A 25052-nucleotide genomic window follows, 5' to 3' on the forward strand; every position below is an offset into this window, starting at 1 on the left:
CCGCAATTACGTAGATTTTTAAACTCCTAAAGATGGCCAAAAACTTGACCCAATTTTTATTTAAGCGGCTAGTGTGCAAAATAATATTTTATAAAATTTAGAATTTTAGGTATATTTCACACACTAGGGGTTCTAGACAAGTATACGTATCGATTCAAGTACTATAGGGTTTTCTTTTAAGACCCCGGTATCAATCCCGCATAGAAGCGAGGTAAGAAATCCCTTAAGCTAATTCAAGTCAACTACTATCAGGCCTTAGTTTGGAATGTCGATCAAAGTAGTTTTTCTAATAAATATTCATCAATGAAAATCTTAAATCTAAGATAACTTTTCTGGATAAATTGGCTTGGAGAGTTTGAGATGTTAAAAACTACCATTCTCGTGCAATGACCTAAATAATGTGTAGGAATGAAATGCTTACAATATAATGTTGTCAGTGACAAATAGGAGCATACCTATTTTTTACTTCCTCCTAGTGCTAGCAAAGAACATTGGTTATCCTAGAGTTTTTCACCAACTTGGGTAGTAGTGCTGAGTAGATTTTGGTCTCTAACTTTAAGACTAACCACTGTGTCCTCTCTATAGGATCTACTAGGAACCCTAACATCCAAACTCTAGACCGAATTGATAAAAAATCTATCCTGTCACCCTAGAAACATCAATTCTACAGTCATCAAAACTTATCTCCCTATCTATTTGCACTCCCCTCATGTGATCACAACAACTCTGCCCAAGATGAAATGTGGTACGCACTAGTTGGTTGAAATCATATCCCTCTCAGGTCATTATGTTTCACAATGGATTTTAATTTTACAAGTGATCAGTTCGCAAAGTCAATTAAAAGTCAGTGAAAATACCATCACATTAATAAAATAAGAGAATATCTAAGCAAATCTAAATTCCTAAACGTGCATCTGTTTCATTTTGAAAGAGAAGTAAAATGAAGATAACGACATAAGCAGTAAAAGGATTGATAGAATTAAGTAATAAATTATGTGCCAACAAGGAACATATGTCTACCTACCCTCTTTCAAATGTATAGGTATGCTTACTATTTTATTAGTTTTATGAAACTATTTATCACTTAGAAGCATATAATAGAAACAGATCATTAAATTATATTTTCTTAAAATTTGCACTTCAGCCTAAATCATTTTATTAGCCAACTGGTCAAGGTGAGTGCACTCAAGTTGCATAATCAATGCTATCCCGAGTCTTAGTTTCACTTGCAACATATTTTAACAAGACTTTCAAAGCAAAAGAGATATTACTCATCACATGAAAATTAAAATAATTCTATCATGAAAAATCTTTCCTACACATGCCACTACTTCATATTAAAAGAAAAGAGTAAAAAAAACTACTTACGAAGCATGGATAAAGCACAAAAGAAAACTTTATTTAAATCAAATAAAATCCGTTAGAAAGATTTTACAAAAATCACAAGATAATGAAGAATACAATACTTAGTTTTTTCTCTCTGAAAGAAAAATGAAAAATCTCTCCAATAGAGTCTCCTATCGATCCATGCACCACTCATACTTCCTTACTCATATCTCTCAAAATCCCTCACTAATCTCTCTAGAAAATGGAGAAATCTACACCTTCATAAACTCACACCAAACTCCTCTTAAAATACTTCATAATTTCTTCTCTAGACTCCTCTAATTACTTGTTATGAGGGGGTCAAGCCTCTCAATTTAAAGAGAAGCAAAAACTCTCCTTTCTCCAAGAGTCACATCTCTTCATCCAAAAAACACACCCTTTCACTCCAAGGGATACATCTGTTCATTCAAAAGCCACTACAAGTGTCTAGATTCATTTAACCAGTTCAAGGGGCGTGCATAGCCATCTAAAACCTTCCAGAACATCCAAAATGACCAAAAGTCATCCAAAACCGTCTTTAACGGTTTCTGGAACCTAGGCGTCAGTTTTCGACACCTAGGCATCGTTTTCTCATCATCACTGGCACCTAGGCGCCACCCTTCAGGTCGCTCCACCATTTTGCCAGGTTTTGCTTTGTTTTAGCTCTGTTTCGCCCCATTTCAATGAAGAACACAATGCTTAGCTTTTTTCCTCTGAAAGAAAAATGAAAAATCTCTTCACCAAAATTTCTTGTCGATCCATGCGCCGCCCGTACATTCCTTACACATATCTCTCAAAATCCCTCGCCAATCTCTTCTGACAAAGTGAAAATCTACATCTCCATACTCACACCAAAGTCTCTCTAAAACACTTCCTAATTACTTCTCTAGACTCCCATAATTATTTGTCATGAGAGGTGCCAAGCCTCTCTTTTCAAAGAGAAGCAAAAACCTCTTCTTTCTCCAAGAGACTCAACTCTTCATCCAAAATACACACCCTTTCATATCAAGAGATACATATCTTCATTCAAAAGCCACTCCAAGTGTCTATATTCATTTAACCACTCCAAGGGGCGTGCAAGTTATCCAGAAACTTCCAAAACTTCCCAAAATGGCCCAGAATCGACAAAAAATTGTCCAGAAATCGTTTGTGGTGCTATAGTGCCTAAATCAGCACTATAGTGCTTGTGTCTGGCACTATAGTGGAGCTATAGCGCCTCCCTACGCGTAGCTACATCATTTTGCCCTATTTCGCTCCATTTCAGCTCCATTGCTCTCCAAATTAGTATACCTACAAGTTAGACATGAAAACAACCTTTCTTTAAAGTGTAATTTCATTCAAAAATATGTGATAAATATGAAAGAGAATATGCATAGAAAGTTATTACGAAATGCGCCATATCATAATTTTCTTCCCTGCTAGATTTGGCTCCAAATTGCACCATTTTTTGTTTCATTTTAGCTAAAAATCCATTTCTTGTATCTAAAAAAATATGCAAAATACATTCCTTTAAAGTGTAATATCATCAAAAATGTACATAAAATGATCATGAAATGTACACTAAAAATAGGTAATTTTAAGGTGGATCAATAAGTCCTAACATTCAAATAAAATATTAGGATAAATATTAAATTTTCTTTAAAAAAAATCAAAACCAAACATTAGGATATTAGAGATGTCACTGAGCTGCCCAATATCTTTGACATCTTCAACCTTTTTCTTCATTCGGGTTCCGACAATAGCTGTTCAATTTGCAAACCTTCCTCATTTAGAATTTCAATGTCCAATCGTGAAAACCTAAAATTAAAAATTTCTTGAGCACAAACCACAACCTTAATTGAGAGTTTTGTTAGGTAAATTTGATTGCTTAAGATGTAATTAACTATAGGGGCTTGCCCTTATATGAATTTGAAGGCCTCATATTTAATCTAAACCCTATCTAATCTTCATATTAAACAGGGGTGAGATTTTTCTATTTAACCGTAAACTAGCGCAAATATCTAACATTTCTTAATTTATATAATCGAACCCATCGTGAAGTCGTACTTCTATATTTTAGGAAGGTCTGCTGATTCTGATGACCCATTTGATTATTTAAATGACTAAATCTTCAAACCTACATAATATTCAAAGCTTCGTGTTAAAAAACCAAACTGACAACATCTTTATTGTGGTCATCTGCTCTAGTAATTTAGCACACCCACTCCAACGTGATTTCTAACCATTCCTCTCCTCTAGACAAACCTCTACGATGGTTGCCCAATCTTCTACTACTCTCTCTTATGCCTTAAGCTTTTTGGCTTTACCTCAACTTTCAATGTCACATCTCTCACTTCAAGATATAGAGAAGAAAAGTGGTGTATGGTGCAAGTCCAAGCCATTGATATAGTCGACCAAGTGACATAGGTTTACAAGCTAGGGGTTATTCAAGAATATTTTTAGCCCTCTGTCAAAGCATATCAGTGATGGTTAAGGCATACTCGTGCAGTCCTGGGGCTTCGAGGAACTAGTCTCTCAGTAAATTTATTAAGGCAAAACTTGAGTATGAATTGAGAAAGACCTTCAACCGTTTCTCCTATAATGGACTCCAATTATCCTTACCTCAATTTTTTTTTTATTCATAAGAGGTAAGGGGTGAGAAGATTTAAAAACATGGGCGAGAGCCTCGCCCTTTTTTTGGTGTTGTTCTTCTGTAGAAGCAGTCCACTCATGCTCTATATTAAATGCCAGCTCTATCTCATCCTCTTTAGCAGTGCTTTCCTCCAGGCTTCCCTCTTCTGATTGTTCTACTAGTGCAACAAAAGACTGTGGAGAAGGTCAGCTAGCCTCTCCTCTTTTAGCAAGAGGAATGAAGCTCGAGGAAGATGCTTGGATAGCTCTCTGGGTCGATGGATGCTTGAAGGATCCCTCAACATTCGACTCAATGCTACTTGATGTTGACTCCACTTGGTGATGATCCTTCAAAACCTCTAAGATCATTAGGGATTTTTTTTGCATGATCAAAATCAATTCACCGATGACAATATTTTGAATGATTATTGTGATTTTAGAAACAAAATGAATTAATTCTCAACATGGGATTATGTAGGCCGCATGATCACCTTCTTTCCCTTCCTCTTCCTCTTCCTCTTCCCCTTCTTCTTCCCTCTTGGAGGTGGAAGCAGTGCCCTTCTTCCTCAGCTTCTTCATTGACATTCAAGCAACCTTTTTGATTTGCTTCTTCTCCTCTGCCTCATCAAAAATAACCCATAGTGTAGGGGTCATTGCATTGATTTGGGAGGGGTTTAGCAACTGTTTCACTATTAAGAGGCTAGTATGTTGGATGACCGACATATGTTTACCCATGATAATTAAAGCAAACCTTGGGACCCCCCCCCCCCCCCCCCCCCCCCCCCCCCCCCCCCCCGTGGGACTCCCTTCTTCATTTTGTAGGATTCTCTAGTCGACCTTGTTGTGATTTCCCAATCCTCGCAAAAACTTCAGAGGAACCAAAAGTTCTAATCCTTGATTTTATTTTCCATGTCAATCAAATAAAATTTTTGAGTTGAATTGAAAAACTTGAAAGAAAACATATAGGAGAAAACTCTCGAGACCATGGGATCTCCATCCATCGCAAGTAAATAATGAAAGTCATCACTGTCGTGATTGAGTTCAACTCATCTACACGGGGATGGCTCCATCATGATTGAAAATTGAATGGATCTTCTACCATAATGAAAGTCAAAGTCCCCACCAAAAATGATCCATATAGAATATAATATTATCACCAAATGATCAGTCGCCCTTACCTCCGGCTCTACCGGCGTGAGCACTACACATGTGTCTTTCCAATGTCTTTCCAAAGATTTGCATCAAATGATGTGAGGTTGACTTTTGGGTTGATGGCATTGAACTAAATAGTTGTGGAGAACATTTGCAAGCAATGGGAACACAAGAAGAAAGCTAACCCAAGAGAGAGACAAGAAACTGCTGAAAAAAAGGAAAAGAGAAATGTAAAAAAGCATAAATCATTCTTTCCTATATGTAGGGTATTCAAGGAATTTGAAACACCTTGAATTTGTACCTCAATCTTTGGAAATCCACATTGGTGCAAAAATAAAGAAAAAAAAAAGAAGAAAGATTTTGAAATTTTGTAGAAATTAAAATTTTAATTTGTAGCAGGAAAAATTTTACAAATAGGTTTTCAGCTGCCTTAGGAATCACTTAACCTCAAGCCATTAAAACTTTGGTATAACACACGCCCTCCAAACTTAAAATCTATACCATATTCCTCCACTCAAACCTGGGAGATCAAACTAGTAGCCCAGCGATCTGCCATTTCCATCTGAAGAGTCAGCACCTCAGTTTGGAGAGTTGCTATGTCCACATAAAGGACCATTAGCTCTTCATTTAGGTTGGATATGGCTACCTCACTCTGAAGGCCAGCTTCTCAGGCAAAGGAGTCCACCTTTTTTTCCATCAAGTGAGCTGAGGACGTTGGTAATTCCAGCCAACTATCAGTCTTCCTTTCAACATCCTCAGGTCTCAACAGATGGTCAGGCGTGCCTCTGCCATTGGCCAGAACAAAAGGTCCCTTAGCTACCTCTGGAGCAAAGGGTTAAATGGCTTTGATTACTTAGGATTTGATGATGTGCATGGTCTCCTCTGTAAGAATAATCGACTGTTATAAAAAGGAGAAAAGAATAAACATACCAAGTCTAAGAAAAGTAGACTTTTCTACTCCAATCATTCACTCCATCTCAGATGATCGAAGACTCTCACCATCGAGCGGTTGGACAATTGCCTAGATAGCCTTGTTGACCAAAAGAAAGGTAGTTGACCCTTCACAAGGCTGGGTTTGTGTCTATACGATCTCCTAGACTGATTGGTGAGCAAGTTACTGACAAATCGAATCTGAAGCTAGGATCGTTGCACCAATGGAGTGCATGTCAGACCTGCTCCCCATCTCACGATGGAGTGGCGTCGAGTCAAATGACCGGCCACCTCCTCCACTCTTTTTTTTTTATTTTGTTCCACTTTCTTAACCAACTTCACTCCCTCCTGTCGAGTCCCTTCTCCCAACCTCTTTAATCCAACCAATCGTCCTTCTCCCACCACCGTTCATCCCTCATCCACGAGCTTCTTCTTTATCTTCAGCCAATTATTCTCGAGTTTCTTTTTGTCCTCTACGGGAGGGCGGAGTTTTTTGGTTGAAAGCTCAAAAGCCTTCAACAAGGTCATCTCATTCATAGGTTTCTTATTGCTCACCACTACTCTCTTATGTTAACAACCAACTAAGAGATAGAAAATTCAAAAGTGTGATGAAAAAGTGTTGATCACACCTTTCTTAGAAGGAATGCGGGTGCAAAAATCAAAGGTGTTCAATTATTAGAAGTCTTTATTATGCAATAATTAAATTATTTTTTTACATTTGAATTTCATATTTTTATCACATATATCGCTTTCAAAAAGAGAATCAGAGAATTAAATATATACATTAAAAATATGATAGCACGAATCTCGAGAAAATCGATGAGTCCCGCTTGCATTGGGATAGTTAAAAGATAGAGAAACCAAGCGTCATTTCCTTCAATCGAAACTATGAGTTGTTTGAACTAAAGGATAGTCAAACAAAAGAACATTAGGCACCTAATTGAGGGACAGTTATTTGTAGCCTGCTCCCTCTACTGATTTTGGGATTCTTCATAAAGGTCACCAAAGAGCACCCTACTAAATATCTTTTTAATTTTCTAAGAAGGCTCGTTGTTCAAGGGGAGCTGTTTGTCAGATTATGGTGATACACTCTCTGTCTGACGGTCCAATTTCACCCTAACGACAAGAGGGCCCCTTTTGAGAATTCTTTTGAGAAGGTCGATCAAAGACCTCTCAGCTGACCAAATTACTCTCACATGAACGAATGAGTCTCAAACAACCGAATGTCAACACCAACAGGTCATTAAATGCCTCTTTATGAGCGGTTATGAATAAGAAAGGTGTCAACGTCTGTTATGGATATTAAAAAATCTCGAGTGGGTTAATAAGGACTTGCAACATTTTTATTAAAATAGAGACAAGCATGTAATTTTCTTAAATACCTTTAGAACCTATAAATAGGGGTCAATTCTTCGATAAAGGAAGAACATATAAATAGGAGTCAATTCTTTGATAAAGGACTACTACTGAGCTTACTCTCTCAGAACTTATGTTATTATATTTTTCTTTCCTCTTAATTTTTCTTTCCAATTGTTTCTCTCGTCCGTCAATTTTCTATACATTAAGTATGATCAACAGAACAAATTTGAATTCAACACATTGCCTTTGTAAATTTGCAATGAATACATAATTGCTCACATATGAAATTAGCAAAAGAACAAAAATCTTGAAATGAAAAGAAGTTGGGAGTGCTTATCTTGTTGAACTTTGCAAAAGAAATGATATTTAGTGAATATAGCAATTAAAAGAGGGGGACATTTACAAAAACACCATCCAATTTCGATGCATTTAGAAAATTAACACCAAAAATTTACCTTTTTCCTTACCACCCAAATCTCTTACGTCACCTAAAATTTACCAGTTTCATTACCACCCAAACCTTTTTCATTAACGCCTAAACAATCCACTACGCTAAAATTCAAACAATCCACTACGTCTATTTTGCCTAGAAAATAAGACTTAATGATTTTAAAATGATAAATTTGAATTTTAGCGTAGTGGATTGTTTAGGCAAATATAGAAATTAGTTAAGTTCATGTGACTTGTCGAAACTCATAAACCGTCACAATGATTCCTATCTTATGATTAATCCATATAGGAAAATAAAACTTTAGACAGCATAACATAAAATTTATTATTAATTAACTAACAAATTTTCAAACTTAAGATGACGTTTAATTATGTAGAAATCATGTGACATGTAACATTTTGTGTAGATTTAATAATTTTCTGGGAGCTGTATTTTATTTATTTATTTCATTTTAAAAAAATAAAAATTTGTGGTTAAGCGGCCCTATTAACAAAAAGTTTTGCCCTTTTTGTTACCATTATCACTAGTGATATACACATTTCAGTATTTTTTTAAAGGGCTAATAACCAGGGGTGTAAACGAACCGAACACGAATGAATAGTGTTTATGTTTGTGTTCGGTTCATTTGAAATTTAGTTTGTTTGAAATAAGCTCGTGTTTGAAATTGTTCCTGAAGTCAATGTTCATGTTCGTTTCTTAACGAACGAGCCGAACACAAGCTTTTCGCAACGACGAGTCAGTTTGACATCTCTAATATTAATATATATATAAATAGTATATTAATATATTATTATTATTAATTTATTATATATTATAATTTATCAAATTTAATTTTTTAAAATATCATAAATTTTTTTATATATAATTATTTTAAATTATTTTATATCTCGAATAATAAGGATTCGAACACGAACGAACGCATCACTGTTCCAAATAAACGAACAAACGCATCAATGTTCCAAATAAACTGTTTAATTAAATTATTTAATTGAGCTTTTTTGCTGCCACACTTAGGGGTGAAAACGTTGTTTTTAACGTTTTGAAAATACATAAACTGTCAAAACACAATTTACCCAAACAGACCTGGAGCATTTTTAAAACACCACCACACCAAATAAACTGCCTCAAACGAGATAATTTTAATAAATTGCCATAAAACTATAATAAATATTATATTTCCATTTAATTTAATTCAAGGGATTTTAGCGTACAACAATGTGCATGCACATGTTAAATGTAAGGTGATTAAACTATGAAGTTTAATTTCGTAATATGAAATAATTTAAATAAGGGGCATTTACATCCATACCTTACAAATCTAACACCTAAATAATTGGCAGCCCAATGCTGAATATAACTTGCAAATTAAACAAAAATAATCCTTTTCATATAATCAAACCATCCAAAAAATTGAATTTCACCACTGAGGAAGATAATATTCTGTACAATAAGAAAATTTGTCATAGATAACATAAGAACATTTACAACATATTAGAAATCATCAAAATTATAAATAAATAAAAAAAACTTCATACATTGTTCATTTCATACTGTAACAATATTGTTAAGAATCACATCTTTGAAACATAATTTCCATTTGATGGAGCAGAAGAAGAGGCTGAACCTGCACATTTACATGTTCCAGCTGCAGCTTCAAAATCACATCTTTGTGATGCTTTGTGGCAGGGAGATTCTGCACCATGAAAGTTGTGGTCATTTTGCAGAAGAATCTGAGAGAAAATAGACAAAACATCAATAAATTGTCCGACGAAGTTGAGATGGAACTTTTAGGTTGTCTTTGGATGCTTGGAATTCAATAAACAAAAGGTTGAAAAACTGCGAATGATTGTGTATTTAAAATAAACCAAAAAAATTGCTAGAATTATAAATTTTTTTTAGAAGATTTACATACATACCCCACAATTCCGAAGCATCTACATATCAAACGTCTAAACTTCGGTTTTTATATACATTCATCTTATCTATACATGAACGTATATATATTTCACTTTTAAAAGTTAAAATGGTGGTTTTTTTTTATATGATATGAGGATTTGGGTGGTATACATGCAACAGGTAAAACTCAGGTGTTTGATATGTTAATACATAGGAATTGGGTGGCATGTATGTAAATGCCACTTGCTTCTTTTGAAAAGTAAGACAACAGGCTTTTTATAGCTATCTCATTCTAATAAATCTGGTTGTAAAAGCTGTTCACCATAGAAATTTACAAAAGGCAGAAAGAGAAGACCAAATCCAACTAGACGTGGGACAGAAGTTTGAAAAAGAATGATGAAAAAACTACACTATATGAAATTTCAATTTCTTCACTATCATTTTGTTAAGGGGCGCCTAGAGTAAGGGAAAATTTATCTTTTGTACGCCTAAGAGCAATTTAGTCTTTTATTATTACTAAAATGGGGTAAAAATAGGCTTGCTATGTCTAGGATTGGGGTTATGCATAAGATTAAGTTTTGAGTCTTTGGAGTTTGTGAGAGATTTCCTACCTTTCAAACTCTAGGAATTGGGAGAGATCGCTTACCTCTCGAATTGTAGGAGCTTATCTTTTGTGGTGTGAGTTGTTTGGATTGTTGAAAGAAAAATTTATTTTTGTCATAATTTCAAGGAAAAACATTCCGATACCTGCTTCAGATCGTATCAAATTGGTTTCAAAGCTAAAGATTTTGAGAATCAGATCGATAGAAGAGAGGATCGATCAACTCGACCGAAAGCTGAAGCAAATCGACGCTTCCTGAGCGAGGATTTCAGACGGCATAGCCCCCGGTTTCCGCGTGCAAAGCTCTAAAACAAATAAAAGATTGAGACATTTACTGATCGCGGTGTTCAAAGCCAAAACGGTCACGGGAAGCGTCGCGACGTACAGAATCGCAAAGGGAAGCAAGAGACAGGCCGCTACAAACGCGATGGCGACTCCTGTGTGACTAACGTTGTGATACAGTGCAATTGCAACTATACAATCGTGATTCTAGCGGGTTGGGAAAGTCGTAGCTATTGTTCCTCGCGATACAATCGTGACCATATCTACCTGGGAAGACAACGGCTCGAAAGCATAGCACAAGGACCCAAAACTCCCATTTTCCTTACTCTTGCGTCGTCTACGCAATCCAGTAGCGATTAGAGCTAGTTGGGAAAGCATCTACAAGGAATCGCAACGAACAGAGACCCGAAGCTTTTGAGATAGCAAGGAACAGATTCCCGATGCTCCCATATACCAGGATTGCGCCGAGCTGTGCGCGTACAATCGCAGTAAGTACTTCATAGGAAATGAAGTCGAGATTGATGGAATTGACGTGATCAGGAAACACTGATTTGACGTACAGGTGATAAGAGCTAGCTGAGCAGAGACGACGGGATTTTAAGGTATAAAAATATCTTTGAGATTAAAAATTTTTTTGAAAGAGATGGTAGCAAAGAAAGTAGATCTGGAAAAGAAATTGGATGAAATGATCAGGCAAATCAAATTTGGGATGGAAGAAAGATTCGCCACTATAGAGGAGAGGTGGTCTTCTATAGAGAACCGACTGGAGGATCCATTCAAGAGCATGGGGGAAATTCAAAAGATGCTAAAGAGGCTCATTGAGATGCAATACAAGAACCCACCGACAGCTCAATACACAAACCCTAACAAAAAATTGACTGGAGAACCATAGCAAGGTCAAAAGGAAAAGAGATCGAACATGAGGAACATGAGGAAAACATCCACATCACGAACCTCCTCTCAAGGCTCCGATTAGGAGTGGATTAGTGATTTCTAATAGAGACGGTTGGGCCGAAACATAAAGAAGATATTATGTCAGAGGTATGGAGGAGCGCGAAGAAAAAGGGAGAGAAGCAGAGAGAAGATATGGCTACGATCGAAAGGATTTTTACGCTCGATACATGAGGGGAAACAATGGAAGAAAAGGAAGTTGAGGTGGAGAAGTTAGAATTAGGATGTTGAAGATACCAATCTTCGAGGGGGAAAATACACATGAGTGGGTGTATCGAGCGAGGCGATACTTCATGGTGAATGGGTTAGATGGGAAGGAAAAACTCATGACGGCATGATTGTCTTTGGAGGATAAAGCCTTAGCCTGGTTTGAATGGAGGGAGCCTAGATACTCGATTCGTTCGTGGGATGAATTTAAGAATTGTTTGTTGAAATGTTTCCGAGCCATTTGGGAATGAGACTTACACGAGCAATTATATGTCTTGACTAAGGAGAGAACGGTCATGGAATATAAAGAGAGATTTGAACTATTGTTGGGACGACTGCGAGGGATTTTTGAAGAATGACTGGAGGGGAATTTCATGAAGGGCTTAAAGCCCAACATACGGGCGGCCTCCGACTACTAAGATCGTCGGGATTGAGGGAGATGATGGAGCTGGCCCAGATGGTGAAGGAAAAGAATCAGATGAAGAAAACTAATAGGAGCAGCACAAATGGAGCGTTGTACGGAACTTCTGCAAAAATGACAATGTCAAAAGTTCAAACAGTGGAAGTCCAGAGGAAGGTTGTAAGGGACACTAATAATGGACCACGACTGAAAGCAACATTCAAAGTGCCTTGCAAACACAAAGTTTCAGAGAAGCAAGCCAAAGGGTTATGTTTTGGTGCAATGAGAAGTTACTCAGGACACCGTTGCAAGGATCGAAGATTACAAGTTCTCATAGTGCAGAACGAGAAGACGGGGAATGAAAAAATAGAGACAACTGTGACGGAGGAGGAACACTCATTCTTTCCCGCCTGTAACGAGGACGTCTGGCCAAAGGGCAAATTTATCTTTATATGCCTATTGTTGGGTATTAATAGGCTTGTTATGTTTAGGGTTAGCGTTATGCATGAAATTGAGTTTTTAATCTTAGGTTTAGAGTTTGGGAGAGATTTCCTACCTTTCGAGTTGTAGGAATTGGGAAAGATCGCCTACCTCTCGAATTTTATATGCATATCTTTTGTGTACATTTGAGTTGTTTGGATTATTTAAATAAAATTTTTTATTTGCCCTAATTTTTGTGGAAAAACGTGTAGATTTCTGCTTCGGATCGTATCAACATTGTATCCACCAAAAACCTTAGAGATGCTTGAAAGATGAGATGGTTTGCCAGGAAGAGAAGGTGGCAATGGAGATCATAGATTAGAGAGAATTGAAAGAAAAAAGCGAAAGGTTGAACCTATTGTCTCCTATGATTTCAAGGCAAGAAAAAGGACTATTACATACCTATTACTCAATTCATATGTATTTACATATCTAACACCTAAACTTCAATTTTTGTATACACGCACCTTTTAAAAGTTAAAATAATGATAATATTAAGTGTATGTTATAAATGTAAAAAGTAAAGATTAGGTGTTAGATATGTAAAAACATTAGAATTGGGTGGTATGTATGAAAATGCCCCCAAAAAAAAAATTTGCATGTTTGATTCAGCCAATCCCACTTGTTTGCCGGAGAATATGAGACCCTGCAACACTCAAACAGTATCACTTTCTTTCTATAAAAGAAAAATTAAAGTTCAAAATGGGAGTTATGAACCAATTTATTCATATTTTTCAAAACTCTCAAAACGCTGCATCCAAAAACAATCATTTTAAGATAATAATTTGCAATACAGTTACTAACATAGGAGAAGATAAGATCTTAGAAGGCTAAAACAGTTATATTTATCAGTACCTTTTTCCTCATGATAATCTTTCAAATTTGTCCTGCTGTTCTGCAAATATTGCTCAAGGAAGAGCTGAATTGTTCTCCAATACCGATCCCCAGCAGAAAACCATGTGTCCATATGCATTCCATCAGGAAATTCAAAAAATAAACACTGGTTGTTGTGCTCAATGGCTTTATCAAACAGCACCCTCATGTGCGATGGAGGAACCAACTCATCTTTCAATCCAGACAGAAATAGAATGGGTTGCTTGATCTAAATATGCAAAATAATAAAACAAAGAATTACATACATACCACTCAATCCTATGTATTAACATATGTAACACCTAAATTTCAATGTTTACATGCATTATACCTAACCTAAGCATGAAAAGATGTATTTCATTTTTTAAAAGTTAAAATGGAGGTATTTTTTTATGTGATATGAAAGGTTTGGGTGGTTTAAATGTAAAAAAGCAAAGTTTAGGAGTTAGATATGTAAATACATTAAGTATAAAGTAAGTTTGGACATCTCATTGTTTCATTTCTTAGCTTCAAAGAGACTCAAATTTGGAGAAATCAGCTGAAGAAAGAACCAATGCAAAACCAACTCAAACTAAGGCCTTTTTAAATAGAGCTTTAAAAATACTATATAAAAAGTGGAAACAACGGCTAAAACTTTTTTCTTCAAATGCTCCGACACATCTCATTGAATCCAAGCTAGAAAGTATCGATCGAAGCTTCAAGATAGAAAAAAAAATATGGATATGCATAATAATAGCTTTATCCGATCCAAAGACAAATAATTTTAACTTTTTATTTTGTATGAATGTGTAGTAGCTCAAATTTAAATAGTTACATAAATTTACACGTTAGTGTGAAAATATATTTCAAATTTCAAGTCATGATGTTCTAACACACTTCTAAACATATTCTTAATTATTATACAAGATTTGCTTCATTTATTTGTAATAATTATTTTCTAATATTTGACTTTTTTTCATTATATTTTAAGCCGGACAAATTGAAATGTATTTCTAATATTTATTAAATAAGCAAAGTATGTTTACATGGATTGTTTAATGTCACACATCCTAGAGGGCCCAATTCAGAATTGTATCTTATCCACAAATTAGGGACCAAACATTCATGTCTTATAAATTAATAAAACTGGCCCCCATTGTGATTATAAAATGATCAAATCAAGGTTCCATTCCCCAGCCTCTATCAAAATTTTGAGAGCTGGGTTAGGTTTCACTCGAACAATCCTACTTCAGTTTCATGAAGTTGCTGCAAAATATCAACTTAGGCCTCGAACAAAACAACATGATTAAGATAATATTCTGCTAGTTTGGAGCCAAGGTTTCATATTGTTGATAATTTTACCTAGTTTTTACTCCAGTAAATAGGGTTTAGTTCTGCTATAAATTTGGGGCCAAGGTCTTCAATGCAAAATGACAAAATAAAAGTTGTGCTAAACTATCTTGGAGCTAAGGGCTTGTTTGGGATTATTTTTGTCTTTATGTTATATTTTTTGTTTTTGTTTGTGGCTAAGGACTTCAGTTAGAAATTTTGAGCAATCTAGAGTCAAGCCTCTATGTTTCTGAAATTTTCAAAGGCAATTTAGGCTCCGCTCTGACAATCTTGCTTTAGATTGACAATATTGCAACAAATATAGGCTAAAAACTAAAAACAAAAAATGACAAAATGAAGATTCTATTCTTCCAGCCTTAAGCATGTTGAGATCTTCAAAAATCACTTGGGCTCTATTTTGCTTCAATGATTTGTTGCAAACTTTATTCAAGCTAAAACGTAAAACACATAAACAATTGGACAATATCATAATTTATCCATGTTTTTAGAATTCCCGGAGGCAGTCAAGAATCACTCTAAATTTTTTTAGAAAATTTACAAACATAATGATAATATACCACACAATTCTTATGTATTTCACAAGCAAAGTGTGATATTTACACTTAAAAATCTTGGTGTCATGAACCTAAGAATGAAATTTATATATTTCACTTTTAAAAATATAATGATAATGATATTTTTGATGTAATGTCAAATATTTGAGTCTTATGCATGAAAAAATGAATGCTTTGATGCTAGATATGTAAATATATAAGAATTGTCTAGTTCGTATGTAAATGCCACAATTTTTTTTCAAAAACATACAAACGCTGGTTAATGATTTAAGACTCTAAACCTTGTTCCAATCTAGTCAAGGTTTCAAACATAGAATGGAAGGATCAAAGTCCTGATTGTTAGACCTGAACTAAGGCTCCACTTTATCAAAATCTCTTGAAAAAATGAAAGTGAAATCATTGTAGGGCTTCTAGATGGTATGATAAAGCAAAAGATGTAAGTGGAGTTGTGGGATTGATTACGTAAGTGGGAGGATGAATGGCGGCTGATAATCGGCTCGACTGGCGACGGGACAATGAATCGTAAACGGGAAAAAGGCAGATTACTGCTCTAACAGCAGAGGAAGGTGACTTTGAAGTTTCTCTGGCTGAATACAAACACACCACTAAGAATAAAAAGAGCTTATTAAAAAGCTCTCGAGAGCAAAAAAATCAGAGAAAATTTTTTCAATTTATAAAATCAGCCAAATAAAAATCCAACAGCCATAATGCAAACATATATAAAAATCCCCTAATAAAAAATTTCTAATTGGAAAATAGAAAAACACAAAAGAACCAGACAAGAAAGAAACAAAAGATGAAAACGTGTAGATAATAGAATAAGCAACTAAAAAGGAACCCTCGGTTCATGATTCGTGCAATCATGGAGGTCGCGAGTCTGGAAGCCACATATTGCGGAACCACGATACCGTGGGAAGGTTCCCCGTCACAAAACATGATCTCAAAACAAGTAAAACCCTTATATATATATATATATATATATATATATATATATACTATTTCTAGAAAAAAAGATACAAATAACTAATAGAGTAACCTCATTAAAGATATAATAGACAAATGTAAGCAGACCAGAATGAAAAATTTTAAAAAATAATAGACAAGTGCTTTCAATGGTGGGTAAACTTAAAAATTTAAATTCTTATAAAGAAATCAAAATTTTCATGGGTCCGCCCATGCCAACCCTCCCCCCTGGCCTTTAATTTTTGAGAAGTTCCTTGGATATGATAATTTTTATGCTAACCGAAATTTCTGCACGTTAAAACCATGTCAATAAAGGCTTCCTAAAGCTAGATATTTTGATGATGGAACCATGGGATTTTAATATGGTAAACTACATTGGTACACCTATTCCTAGGACTTTTCCAACCTAGAAAATCTTATGAAGCATTAGTCAAGTGATTTCCTGGACCAAGAATGCTCTCCTTGATGACAAAAATAATTAGGGTTAACTACATACAGGACACTTCAAACATTGCCATTTACAAATCTAGTACCAAGGTGGAATTTTTTAAACTATCTAACTGACACATTTTCGTGTACCACAATAAAATCATAGAGAATTTGATAAAAATGAAAAATATAAGCTGAGATTTTATCATGAATTTTGGTATTTGATTGAAAATTTTAAAAAAAAAATGGATGAAAAAGGATGCTAAATTTGTAAATAGCAAAGTTTCGAGGTTTTAACTATGAGTGCTTGTGCTCATAAGAAGTCTCAAATACTAGATCTACATAATTTTTTATCTAATGTTAAAAGTAAATGTGAATAAATACGTCCATCTGTCTCAACAAAAAGAAATTTAGCTTTCCACGAGAGCGGGGTTCAAGAATTTGTTAGTCTCTTTCCTGAGCTATAAGCTACTACATAGCTTTTTAAAGAAAGCACACCTTCATGAGCCAAACACTAGCAAAGTTTTACCAAATGCAAAAGAAAGTTTACATAAATACCACTCAATTACTATTTATTAACATTTCACACCTAAACATCAATTTTTACGTACATGCCGCCTTACCTATGCATGAAAAGGTATTTCACTTAAAAAGTTAAAACAGTGGCATTTTTTATGTAATAAGAACAATTTGGGTGCTATAAATGTAAAAAGCTAAGTTTAGATGTCAGATATGTAAATACATAAGAATTATGTAAATGCCCCAATGCAAAAAATGAAACATTCCAAGAATAAATAAAATCACTCAATTAAATGTCAAGCATTCTTAAACAGCTCTGAATTCACATCTTAAGCACGATATCATTAGAGCAATAATAAACAGTTAATGGTGAGTCAGAAATAATAAAAATAAGATTTTTTTTTTAATCGTATTATAAAGAAATGGAGCAAGGATGATGACGGAGATTCCTAACTCACCTCCCCAATAACATCAATTGTACTCCATGGTGACCGTACAAGAAAATTAAGAACTTTTGGGCCGTTTGATCCCTTGCCTCCTATAAACCACTTCAGAAACGGAAGCATAATTCCAGCCATGTCCAATATAGAGGTGAAGGTGTTTTCCAAAATAAGAGCAGAAACCTTCAATTTGAGAAAAGAAATGCTGTGACCGATAAACAGAATCCGTGCATGCCATGACCTACAAACTTATCTTTTAGCAGAAAAATCATTCTAGCACAATGTGGCACAAAGTTGAAGAAATGGAATTACAGAAAATGCTTTTTTTTTCTTCTACTAAGAGTGTCTCGGGCGGAATATGATACTCATAATCACTTTTCTTCTTGAGAAAGTCAATGATGAGTCAAATACTTTTCAAGCCAGAAAAAAAAAAAGGAAATTTACATATGCCACACAGTGCTCCTGGATTTACATATCTAACAACTCAAGTTTGATATTTAGAATTATAACATCTTGATGCTATAAACCTATGCATAAAGAAATGCATTTGGCTATTAGTAAAGTGGTATTTTTTATGTGATATTAAAGAGTTGAGTGTTATGAAAGTAAATTTTAAAGATAAGGTGTTAGATATGTAAATACACAAGAATTGTGAGGCATGTGTGTAAACTGCCCTAAAAAAATCATCCTTTGGTGCAGAATTCTTGCCATAACATTACATTAACCATATAATGCTATTGAAGTGTAAGGAGATATTAATATACCACACACCAAGAAATAAAGTATAAGGCATATACTAAGAGGAACCTCTACAAAGCTTTTATGGAAAATACTAAATATAAACTTCGTGTATTAGGTAGCTTGTATGCTAGGAAGCTTGCATATTAGGTAGCCTAATTAGAGGAGAAATTTAATTTCAAATATTTTCTATATTAGGTAGATTCCTAATATGAAGAGAGAGGAGTGCCTATAAAGTTGTAGCATGTGATTTCAATGAGGAAGAAGGAGGGAGCCTCTTTCCTTTCCCTCACATGGTATCAGAGCCCAGGTAGAAGTATTTGTCTGTGCCCTCATCTGTGTCCTGCGGTGTCTTCGTCACCTACCCGCCAACCCGCTTCGTTGACTGCGTTGATTGCTTCATGCGAAGTGATCATCAGTGCCTTGTAACGTCATCATCGACGTCTTCGCCTACTTAGGTTGCCTTCTTTGACAACTTGGCCGGCATCATCTGCTTTCGCAATGACCTCGACTGCTTCCTCTGCTTCATCCATTTTTGACTGCTTCCAGTGGGTCATTGACAGCTTCCTACGAAGGCATTGTCAGCTTCCTGTGAGACCTTCGCTTCAAACAGTGTCATCTACTTTCGCAACGACTTCAACAACTTTAATATGCTTCTTCCGCCAATTTGTGTCAATGAGATTAGGGCATCGACAAAGTTGACGTGTTCTATTAGGTTTGCTTTTTTAGTTGTTGCTCGTCGATATCAATTTGTTTCCCTTTAATTTGGAGTTTCTTGAGCAGTGGGTCTATTGTTATCTGCCTCTGAGTGCTTTAGAAGTTCATCCTTTAGTACTTAATTACATCAGTTACGCCTGATGAGCACAAAAATCTTGTGACAGGTTTGATTTCATAGCTAACTTACAGCTGAAAAATTAAATGGCATTGATTATTTTTACTGAAATAAAACTGTTGAGACTTTATTTAACGTGTATTTCTCAATAGAGTCACTTCATTGATAATCTTATAGCTGAGACTTGGTTAAATTATTCTGAGTGTATCAGAGTAGATATTTAGCTTTTGATACAAATATGAAATTTTATCAAACCTAATCAATCTGGTCATATTACTCATTATAACTGTGTTGAGATGTGATCGAGGAATTAATGTTTGTATTTTCTGGGAGGGAAAATATTTCTCGAATATTTGATGTAAGGAATTTCATCGTGCTAAGCAACAAGATCAATCACTTAACACGTATCACATAAACTTTAAACGTCTATGAAGAATCAAACACACTATTGACCTTTAGTACAAATTTATGGAATCAACAGGCTCAAACAGAACAAATGGTTATCATGAGTTTTATAGCCGATTTCAACTCTCAGTATGAAGTTAAATCACAAACCTTTTATGCCCCTAGATACAACTCTCAAGGAAAGCCTGTACTAGAGTAGTGCGTACAAGTTTTCATGCCTCATAAGTACAACAATTTAGTGTTCTTGCGAGTCATAAAAATATAGACATCAGTAAACCTTAGTCTCAAGACAGTTCTAGAAGTAGAAATCCAAATTTTGGAAACCAAGGGTCTAAGGTAGTGTGTTATTACTATTATTAAGTTGGTCATATGCAAATAAACATGTTAGAAGCTACTAAAAAGAACAAGAAATATTCTAAATCACAATCAGCTCTCATGATCACTACTACTGAGGCCTCTCAGAGTCACACTCTCTTGATCTCTGCAGATGAATGTGCTTAGTTCATCACATTACCGAGTCAGGTATATATGATACTTATCTTCTTTCATCTTCCACAAAATGGGTCATTGATTCTGATGCTACAAATCAAATGACAAATTATCCAAAACTTTTTTATACCTTTTATAAACACATTTCTTCCATCATTTTAGCAATGAATCAACCTCTAATGTTCTCAGTTCTGGCACCATTAATATTACACCCACATTGCCTCTAACTTATGTTCTCAATTTATCTCATTTCGCTTTTAATATTGTTTATGTTAGCAAAATTATGTGTGTTCTTAATAGTTTTATCTTATTCTTTCACAGTCATTGTATATTTCAGGATCTTAAGCCGAAAAAGATTATTGGTAAAGGACAAAATTGGGGGGTTGGGGGCTATACATTTTGGATAATGAGGTACCTCGACCCATAGTCTATTCTTACATCAGATTAGTTTCAGTAGTTATCATATTTAGATTGTGTGTCGTCTCAATTTCCTAAACACCATCATTTGTCTGTTGTTCCCAAAATTAATAAATAAGTCATTCATTGTCTTAAGTTGGTTCATTATGATGTATGGGGACCTTGTCCTATTTAATCTAATGAATTTTGATATTTCGTCATTTTGGTGGATGATTTCTCTCATATAACATGGTTTTATTTTATCAAATCTCATATTGAGATATTGTCACATTTTCAAACTTTTTATGCCAAAATTAAAACTCGATTCAATAATTCGATGAAAATTCTAAAAAGTGACAATGCCAAAGAATATTTTTTACATCCTTTCAGAAGTACATAACACGAAATGGGATGCTTCACCAGTCATCCAATGTCGATACTCCATCCCAAAATGGAGTAGTTGAAGGAAAAAATAGACATCTTCTCGAGAAAACTAGAACTCTTGTGTTTCAAATGAATGTGCCTAAACAGTTCTGGGCTGATGCAGTCTCTACTGCAGAAGAACAAGTCACATTCTTTGTTAACTCATCAGTGTCTAAATCCTCAATTGATTCTGATGAGTTGTCAATGTATCACATCACAACTGCAGATCCTACTCCATCACCATCTCCATCTCCATCTCCATCTCCATCTCTAATGCCTCAGCCCAAACCACCTATCTATATTGCTTACTTGAGAAGTCCTCGCTCCCCTGATCTGAGTTCGGCATCGGTATCATCTTCCTTAGTGGATCCTCCTCCCAGTGAACTTGATTTACCCATTGCTATTCAAAAAAGTAAATGTCAATGCACCTACCATATTTCCTCTTGTGTTAACTATAATTGGTTAATCTTCCACTATATGCTTATTTGTTGCTTCTCTTGACTCTCTTGAGGTTCCAAGATCTGTTCAGTAAACCTTATCCCATTATGGGTGAAGGGCAAAAATGTTTGATGAGTTGAATGCCTTAACTGAAAATGAACCGTGAGAACTAGTTGAACTATCTTTTGGAAAAAAAGCTGTTGGTTGTAAGTGGGCCTTGGTAGCTAAGTTACATTTTAATGGATCTGTGGCTCATCTCACAAATCAGTTGGTGGCCAAGGGCCATGTTTAAATTTAGGGATCGACTACTTTGGACACAAGCTAAGTTAACTTTATTTTGCCTACTCCTGTCCATATCCGCAATGAATAATTGGCCCTTGAACCAGCTGATATGAAGAATACTTTTTTGTAAGTTGATCTGTTGAAAGAGGTATACATGGAGCAACCTCCTGGGTTTGTTCTGGGAAAGTGTGTTATCTTCAGAAACCCCTATATGGATTGAAGCAAAACCCTCAAGTATGGTTTGAAAAATTTTGCCAAGCAATGAAAGCATTTGGGATGCCTAAAAGTAAAAGTGATAACGCTATATTCTATAAGCAATCTGTTTAAGGAATTATTCGATTTGTGGTTTATGTCGATGATATTATAATTACAACAAGTGATGCTCGGGAAATCTTATCATTAAAATCATTTCTTCAAAATCAGTTCGGTAATAAAGATCAGGGTTCCTTAAAGTACTTCTTAGGGATTGCAGTATCAAGAAGCAAGAAAGGAACCTTTTTATCTCAAAAAAAAGTATGTGTTAGATTTGCTAACAGAAACTAAAAAATTATGGGTCAAATTATGCAATACTCTGATGTTTCCTATTCAAGATAGAGAGCTTTTTATTGATCCTGAATGGTATGGAAAGTTAGTAAAAAAATTATACTACATCACAGTAAATCGTCTTGATATTATGTATTTTGTTAGCACTATAAATTAATTTGTCTTTCCCCAAAGTCCATCATTGGTCAGCTTTAGAACAAATACTATGTTACCTCAAGGGAACTCCTAGACAATGTATTTTATATTAAGATCATGGGCATAGAAATATTGAATGTTTCTCTGATGTAGACTGCGCAAATTTCAAAATTGATAAAAGATCTATTACTGGATATTGCGCCTTTGTTGGTGATGTATTTTATATCAGAGTCATGGGCATAGAAATACTGAATGTTTCTCTAGTGCAGACTGAGCAAGTTTCAAAATTGATGGAAGATCATTTATTGGATATTGTCTCTTTGTTGGTGATAATTTGTTCCCATAAAAGAGTATGAAGTAGAATGTAATGTCACAGCGCAGTGTTGAATCTACAGCTCATGTGAAGGCTTGGGAACAACTAGGAGACATCTTCACAGGGGCCCTTAATGGAGTACGAGTCGGTTATATTTGTAATAAGCTAGGTATGATCAATTTCTATGCTCCAATTTGAGGCAAGTGGTATGAAAAATACTAAATATAAAGCTTGTACATTAGGTATTTTGTACATTAGAAAGTTTGTATATTAGATAACCTAATTAAAAGAGACTTAAATTCAGCTCTTTTCCATATTATGTATCTTTCTAAAGAAAGAAGAGTATCTATAAAACTGTAACATATGATTTCAATGAAGAATAAGAAGAAGGGAGTTTCTTTCCATCACAAAATCCAAGTAATGCTAAATATACTCCGACAAATTCACATATATAGCACTAATCAAACAAAAGCTTGTGCTGACATAATAGTGAAGATCCCACCCTTTCTTGTGCATTTGAAAAACCACCATTTCAACTAATGTAAAGAAAAAGGCTCCACAATATAAATCAAGTTCACTAAAGCAAAAACTCGTTGCATTAACTAAATTAAAACAAAAATAAAAAATAAAAAATAAAAAATACAAGTAGCAAGCAAGTTCATCCTAAGAATATAAATACAAAACTGTGTTTGATAAAACCTTGCTGAAAATATCAGTTTCAAAACCAATGATAATTTATAAAATAATATAAAATGTGTGAATAAATATCATTTATTTTTTAGAATCCATTACATAAAAAGGATGTTCCTAAAAATACGTTAAGACCATTATTTAAGGAACACTTCATATGCATGGAAAATGATTCTAAAATCAAGTTTACGTTTTCAACTGTATGGTTCTGAAAAAGCCCCTATCCCATTTGACTGATGCAATATCACTTTATTATTGATATCATGACGAACAGATTGCACATTTTTTTTGTGACGTGGCATTACATCCATTAGAATTCATGACCAATCAAGGAAACATACAAATTCTTGTAAGAAGATCATTAGCACATAGAAAGCATTACTTAACCTTGGCTCAACCTTCAAGCTGAAGTATTTCAGCCTTTTTCAAAGGATAAAAAACTACAAGAACTTATTAATTGAAAGGATATCACAAGGCCCATTACATAAAAGTAGGCACAAAACAAGTAAAGTAATACGAGCAAAAGCCAACTAAAAACTGATTCCACACAGAGTTATGTCTTCTTGTAATGAACAAATACATGCAGTTCTATTGAAATACCTTATCAGGATTGTTCCGTGCAAGTACCGAACCAATTGCACCACCTAAAGATCTTCCAAAAATAACCATTCTAGACGTGTCAACATCACTTCTGTTACATAAATGGTCCAAGGCTGCCTAGAAACAAGGGAAACAAGAGCAAATGCCAACATGTAACTAAATAAAGAATACCTAAAATAGTAATATGCCAAAATAGTTCCCCAGCTGTTTACATAGGGCCATTTTAGTCCCAAAGTCTAAAAAAAGTGTCAAATTAATCCACAGACTCTTTAGATTGGGGCCGAAACAATCCTCAATGAAAACTATTTAGCCCATATTAAGAAAGTTTGGGAACTAAATTGACACTATAGACTATGGGAACAAAATGACCCCCTGCAAAAAATCATTGGACTATTATTATACTTTTCTCATGATTTAAATGTGTATATATTAAATAATTTACTTAGATAGCAAACATGCAAAATCAAGCAAACCTGGGCATCCTTTATTATTCCATGTTGAGATGGATAGCCATCACTTGCTCCGTACCTATTTTTAATGAAAATTTACATACATTTTGAAATTTCCAATATAAATCAAGTAGAGATAAAAAACTATTTGAAAAATCAAAATATCATATATCAAAGATATGTACCCTCGATATGATAGCATAAACACATTGCAATGCAATCTTTGCATCATTATATGAACAAATTCAAGACGATGGGCAATATCTAGAGGATATCATTAAAATCAACAGTAAAGTACTGTCCAGGTACAATAGCTAACCATTTTAAATAAGGGATTTACATACATACCACACAATTTTTATTTATGTACATATCTAACATCTAAACTTTCATATTTACATGCGCAGCACTCAAATATTTAGCATTACATCAAAATACGACTATCTCTATTTTTTAAAAGTGAAATACAGCTTTTCATGTATAGATTTATAACGCCAAGGTTATATAAATGTAAATATCAAAATTTAG

General features: G+C 34.7%; 1 protein-coding gene across 1 annotated transcript in view; it reads right to left on the reverse strand.

Annotated features, from left to right (window-relative positions):
- Nucleotides 1-9294: 9294 nt before the first annotated feature.
- The window catches only part of LOC110033464 (protein bem46-like), a 28215-nt gene continuing 12457 nt past the window's right edge, over nt 9295-25052 (reverse strand). The window contains 6 exon segments of the mRNA XM_020737454.1: nt 9295-9560; nt 13540-13786; nt 17810-17974; nt 24076-24192; nt 24549-24603; nt 24710-24788. Coding sequence (XP_020593113.1) covers nt 9439-9560; nt 13540-13786; nt 17810-17974; nt 24076-24192; nt 24549-24603; nt 24710-24788 — 785 coding nt within the window. The 3' untranslated portion in view covers nt 9295-9438.

This window comes from Phalaenopsis equestris, unplaced genomic scaffold (genome assembly GCF_001263595.1).
Source record: "Phalaenopsis equestris unplaced genomic scaffold, ASM126359v1 Scaffold001189, whole genome shotgun sequence".
NCBI classification, from domain to species: Eukaryota; Viridiplantae; Streptophyta; class Magnoliopsida; order Asparagales; family Orchidaceae; genus Phalaenopsis; species Phalaenopsis equestris.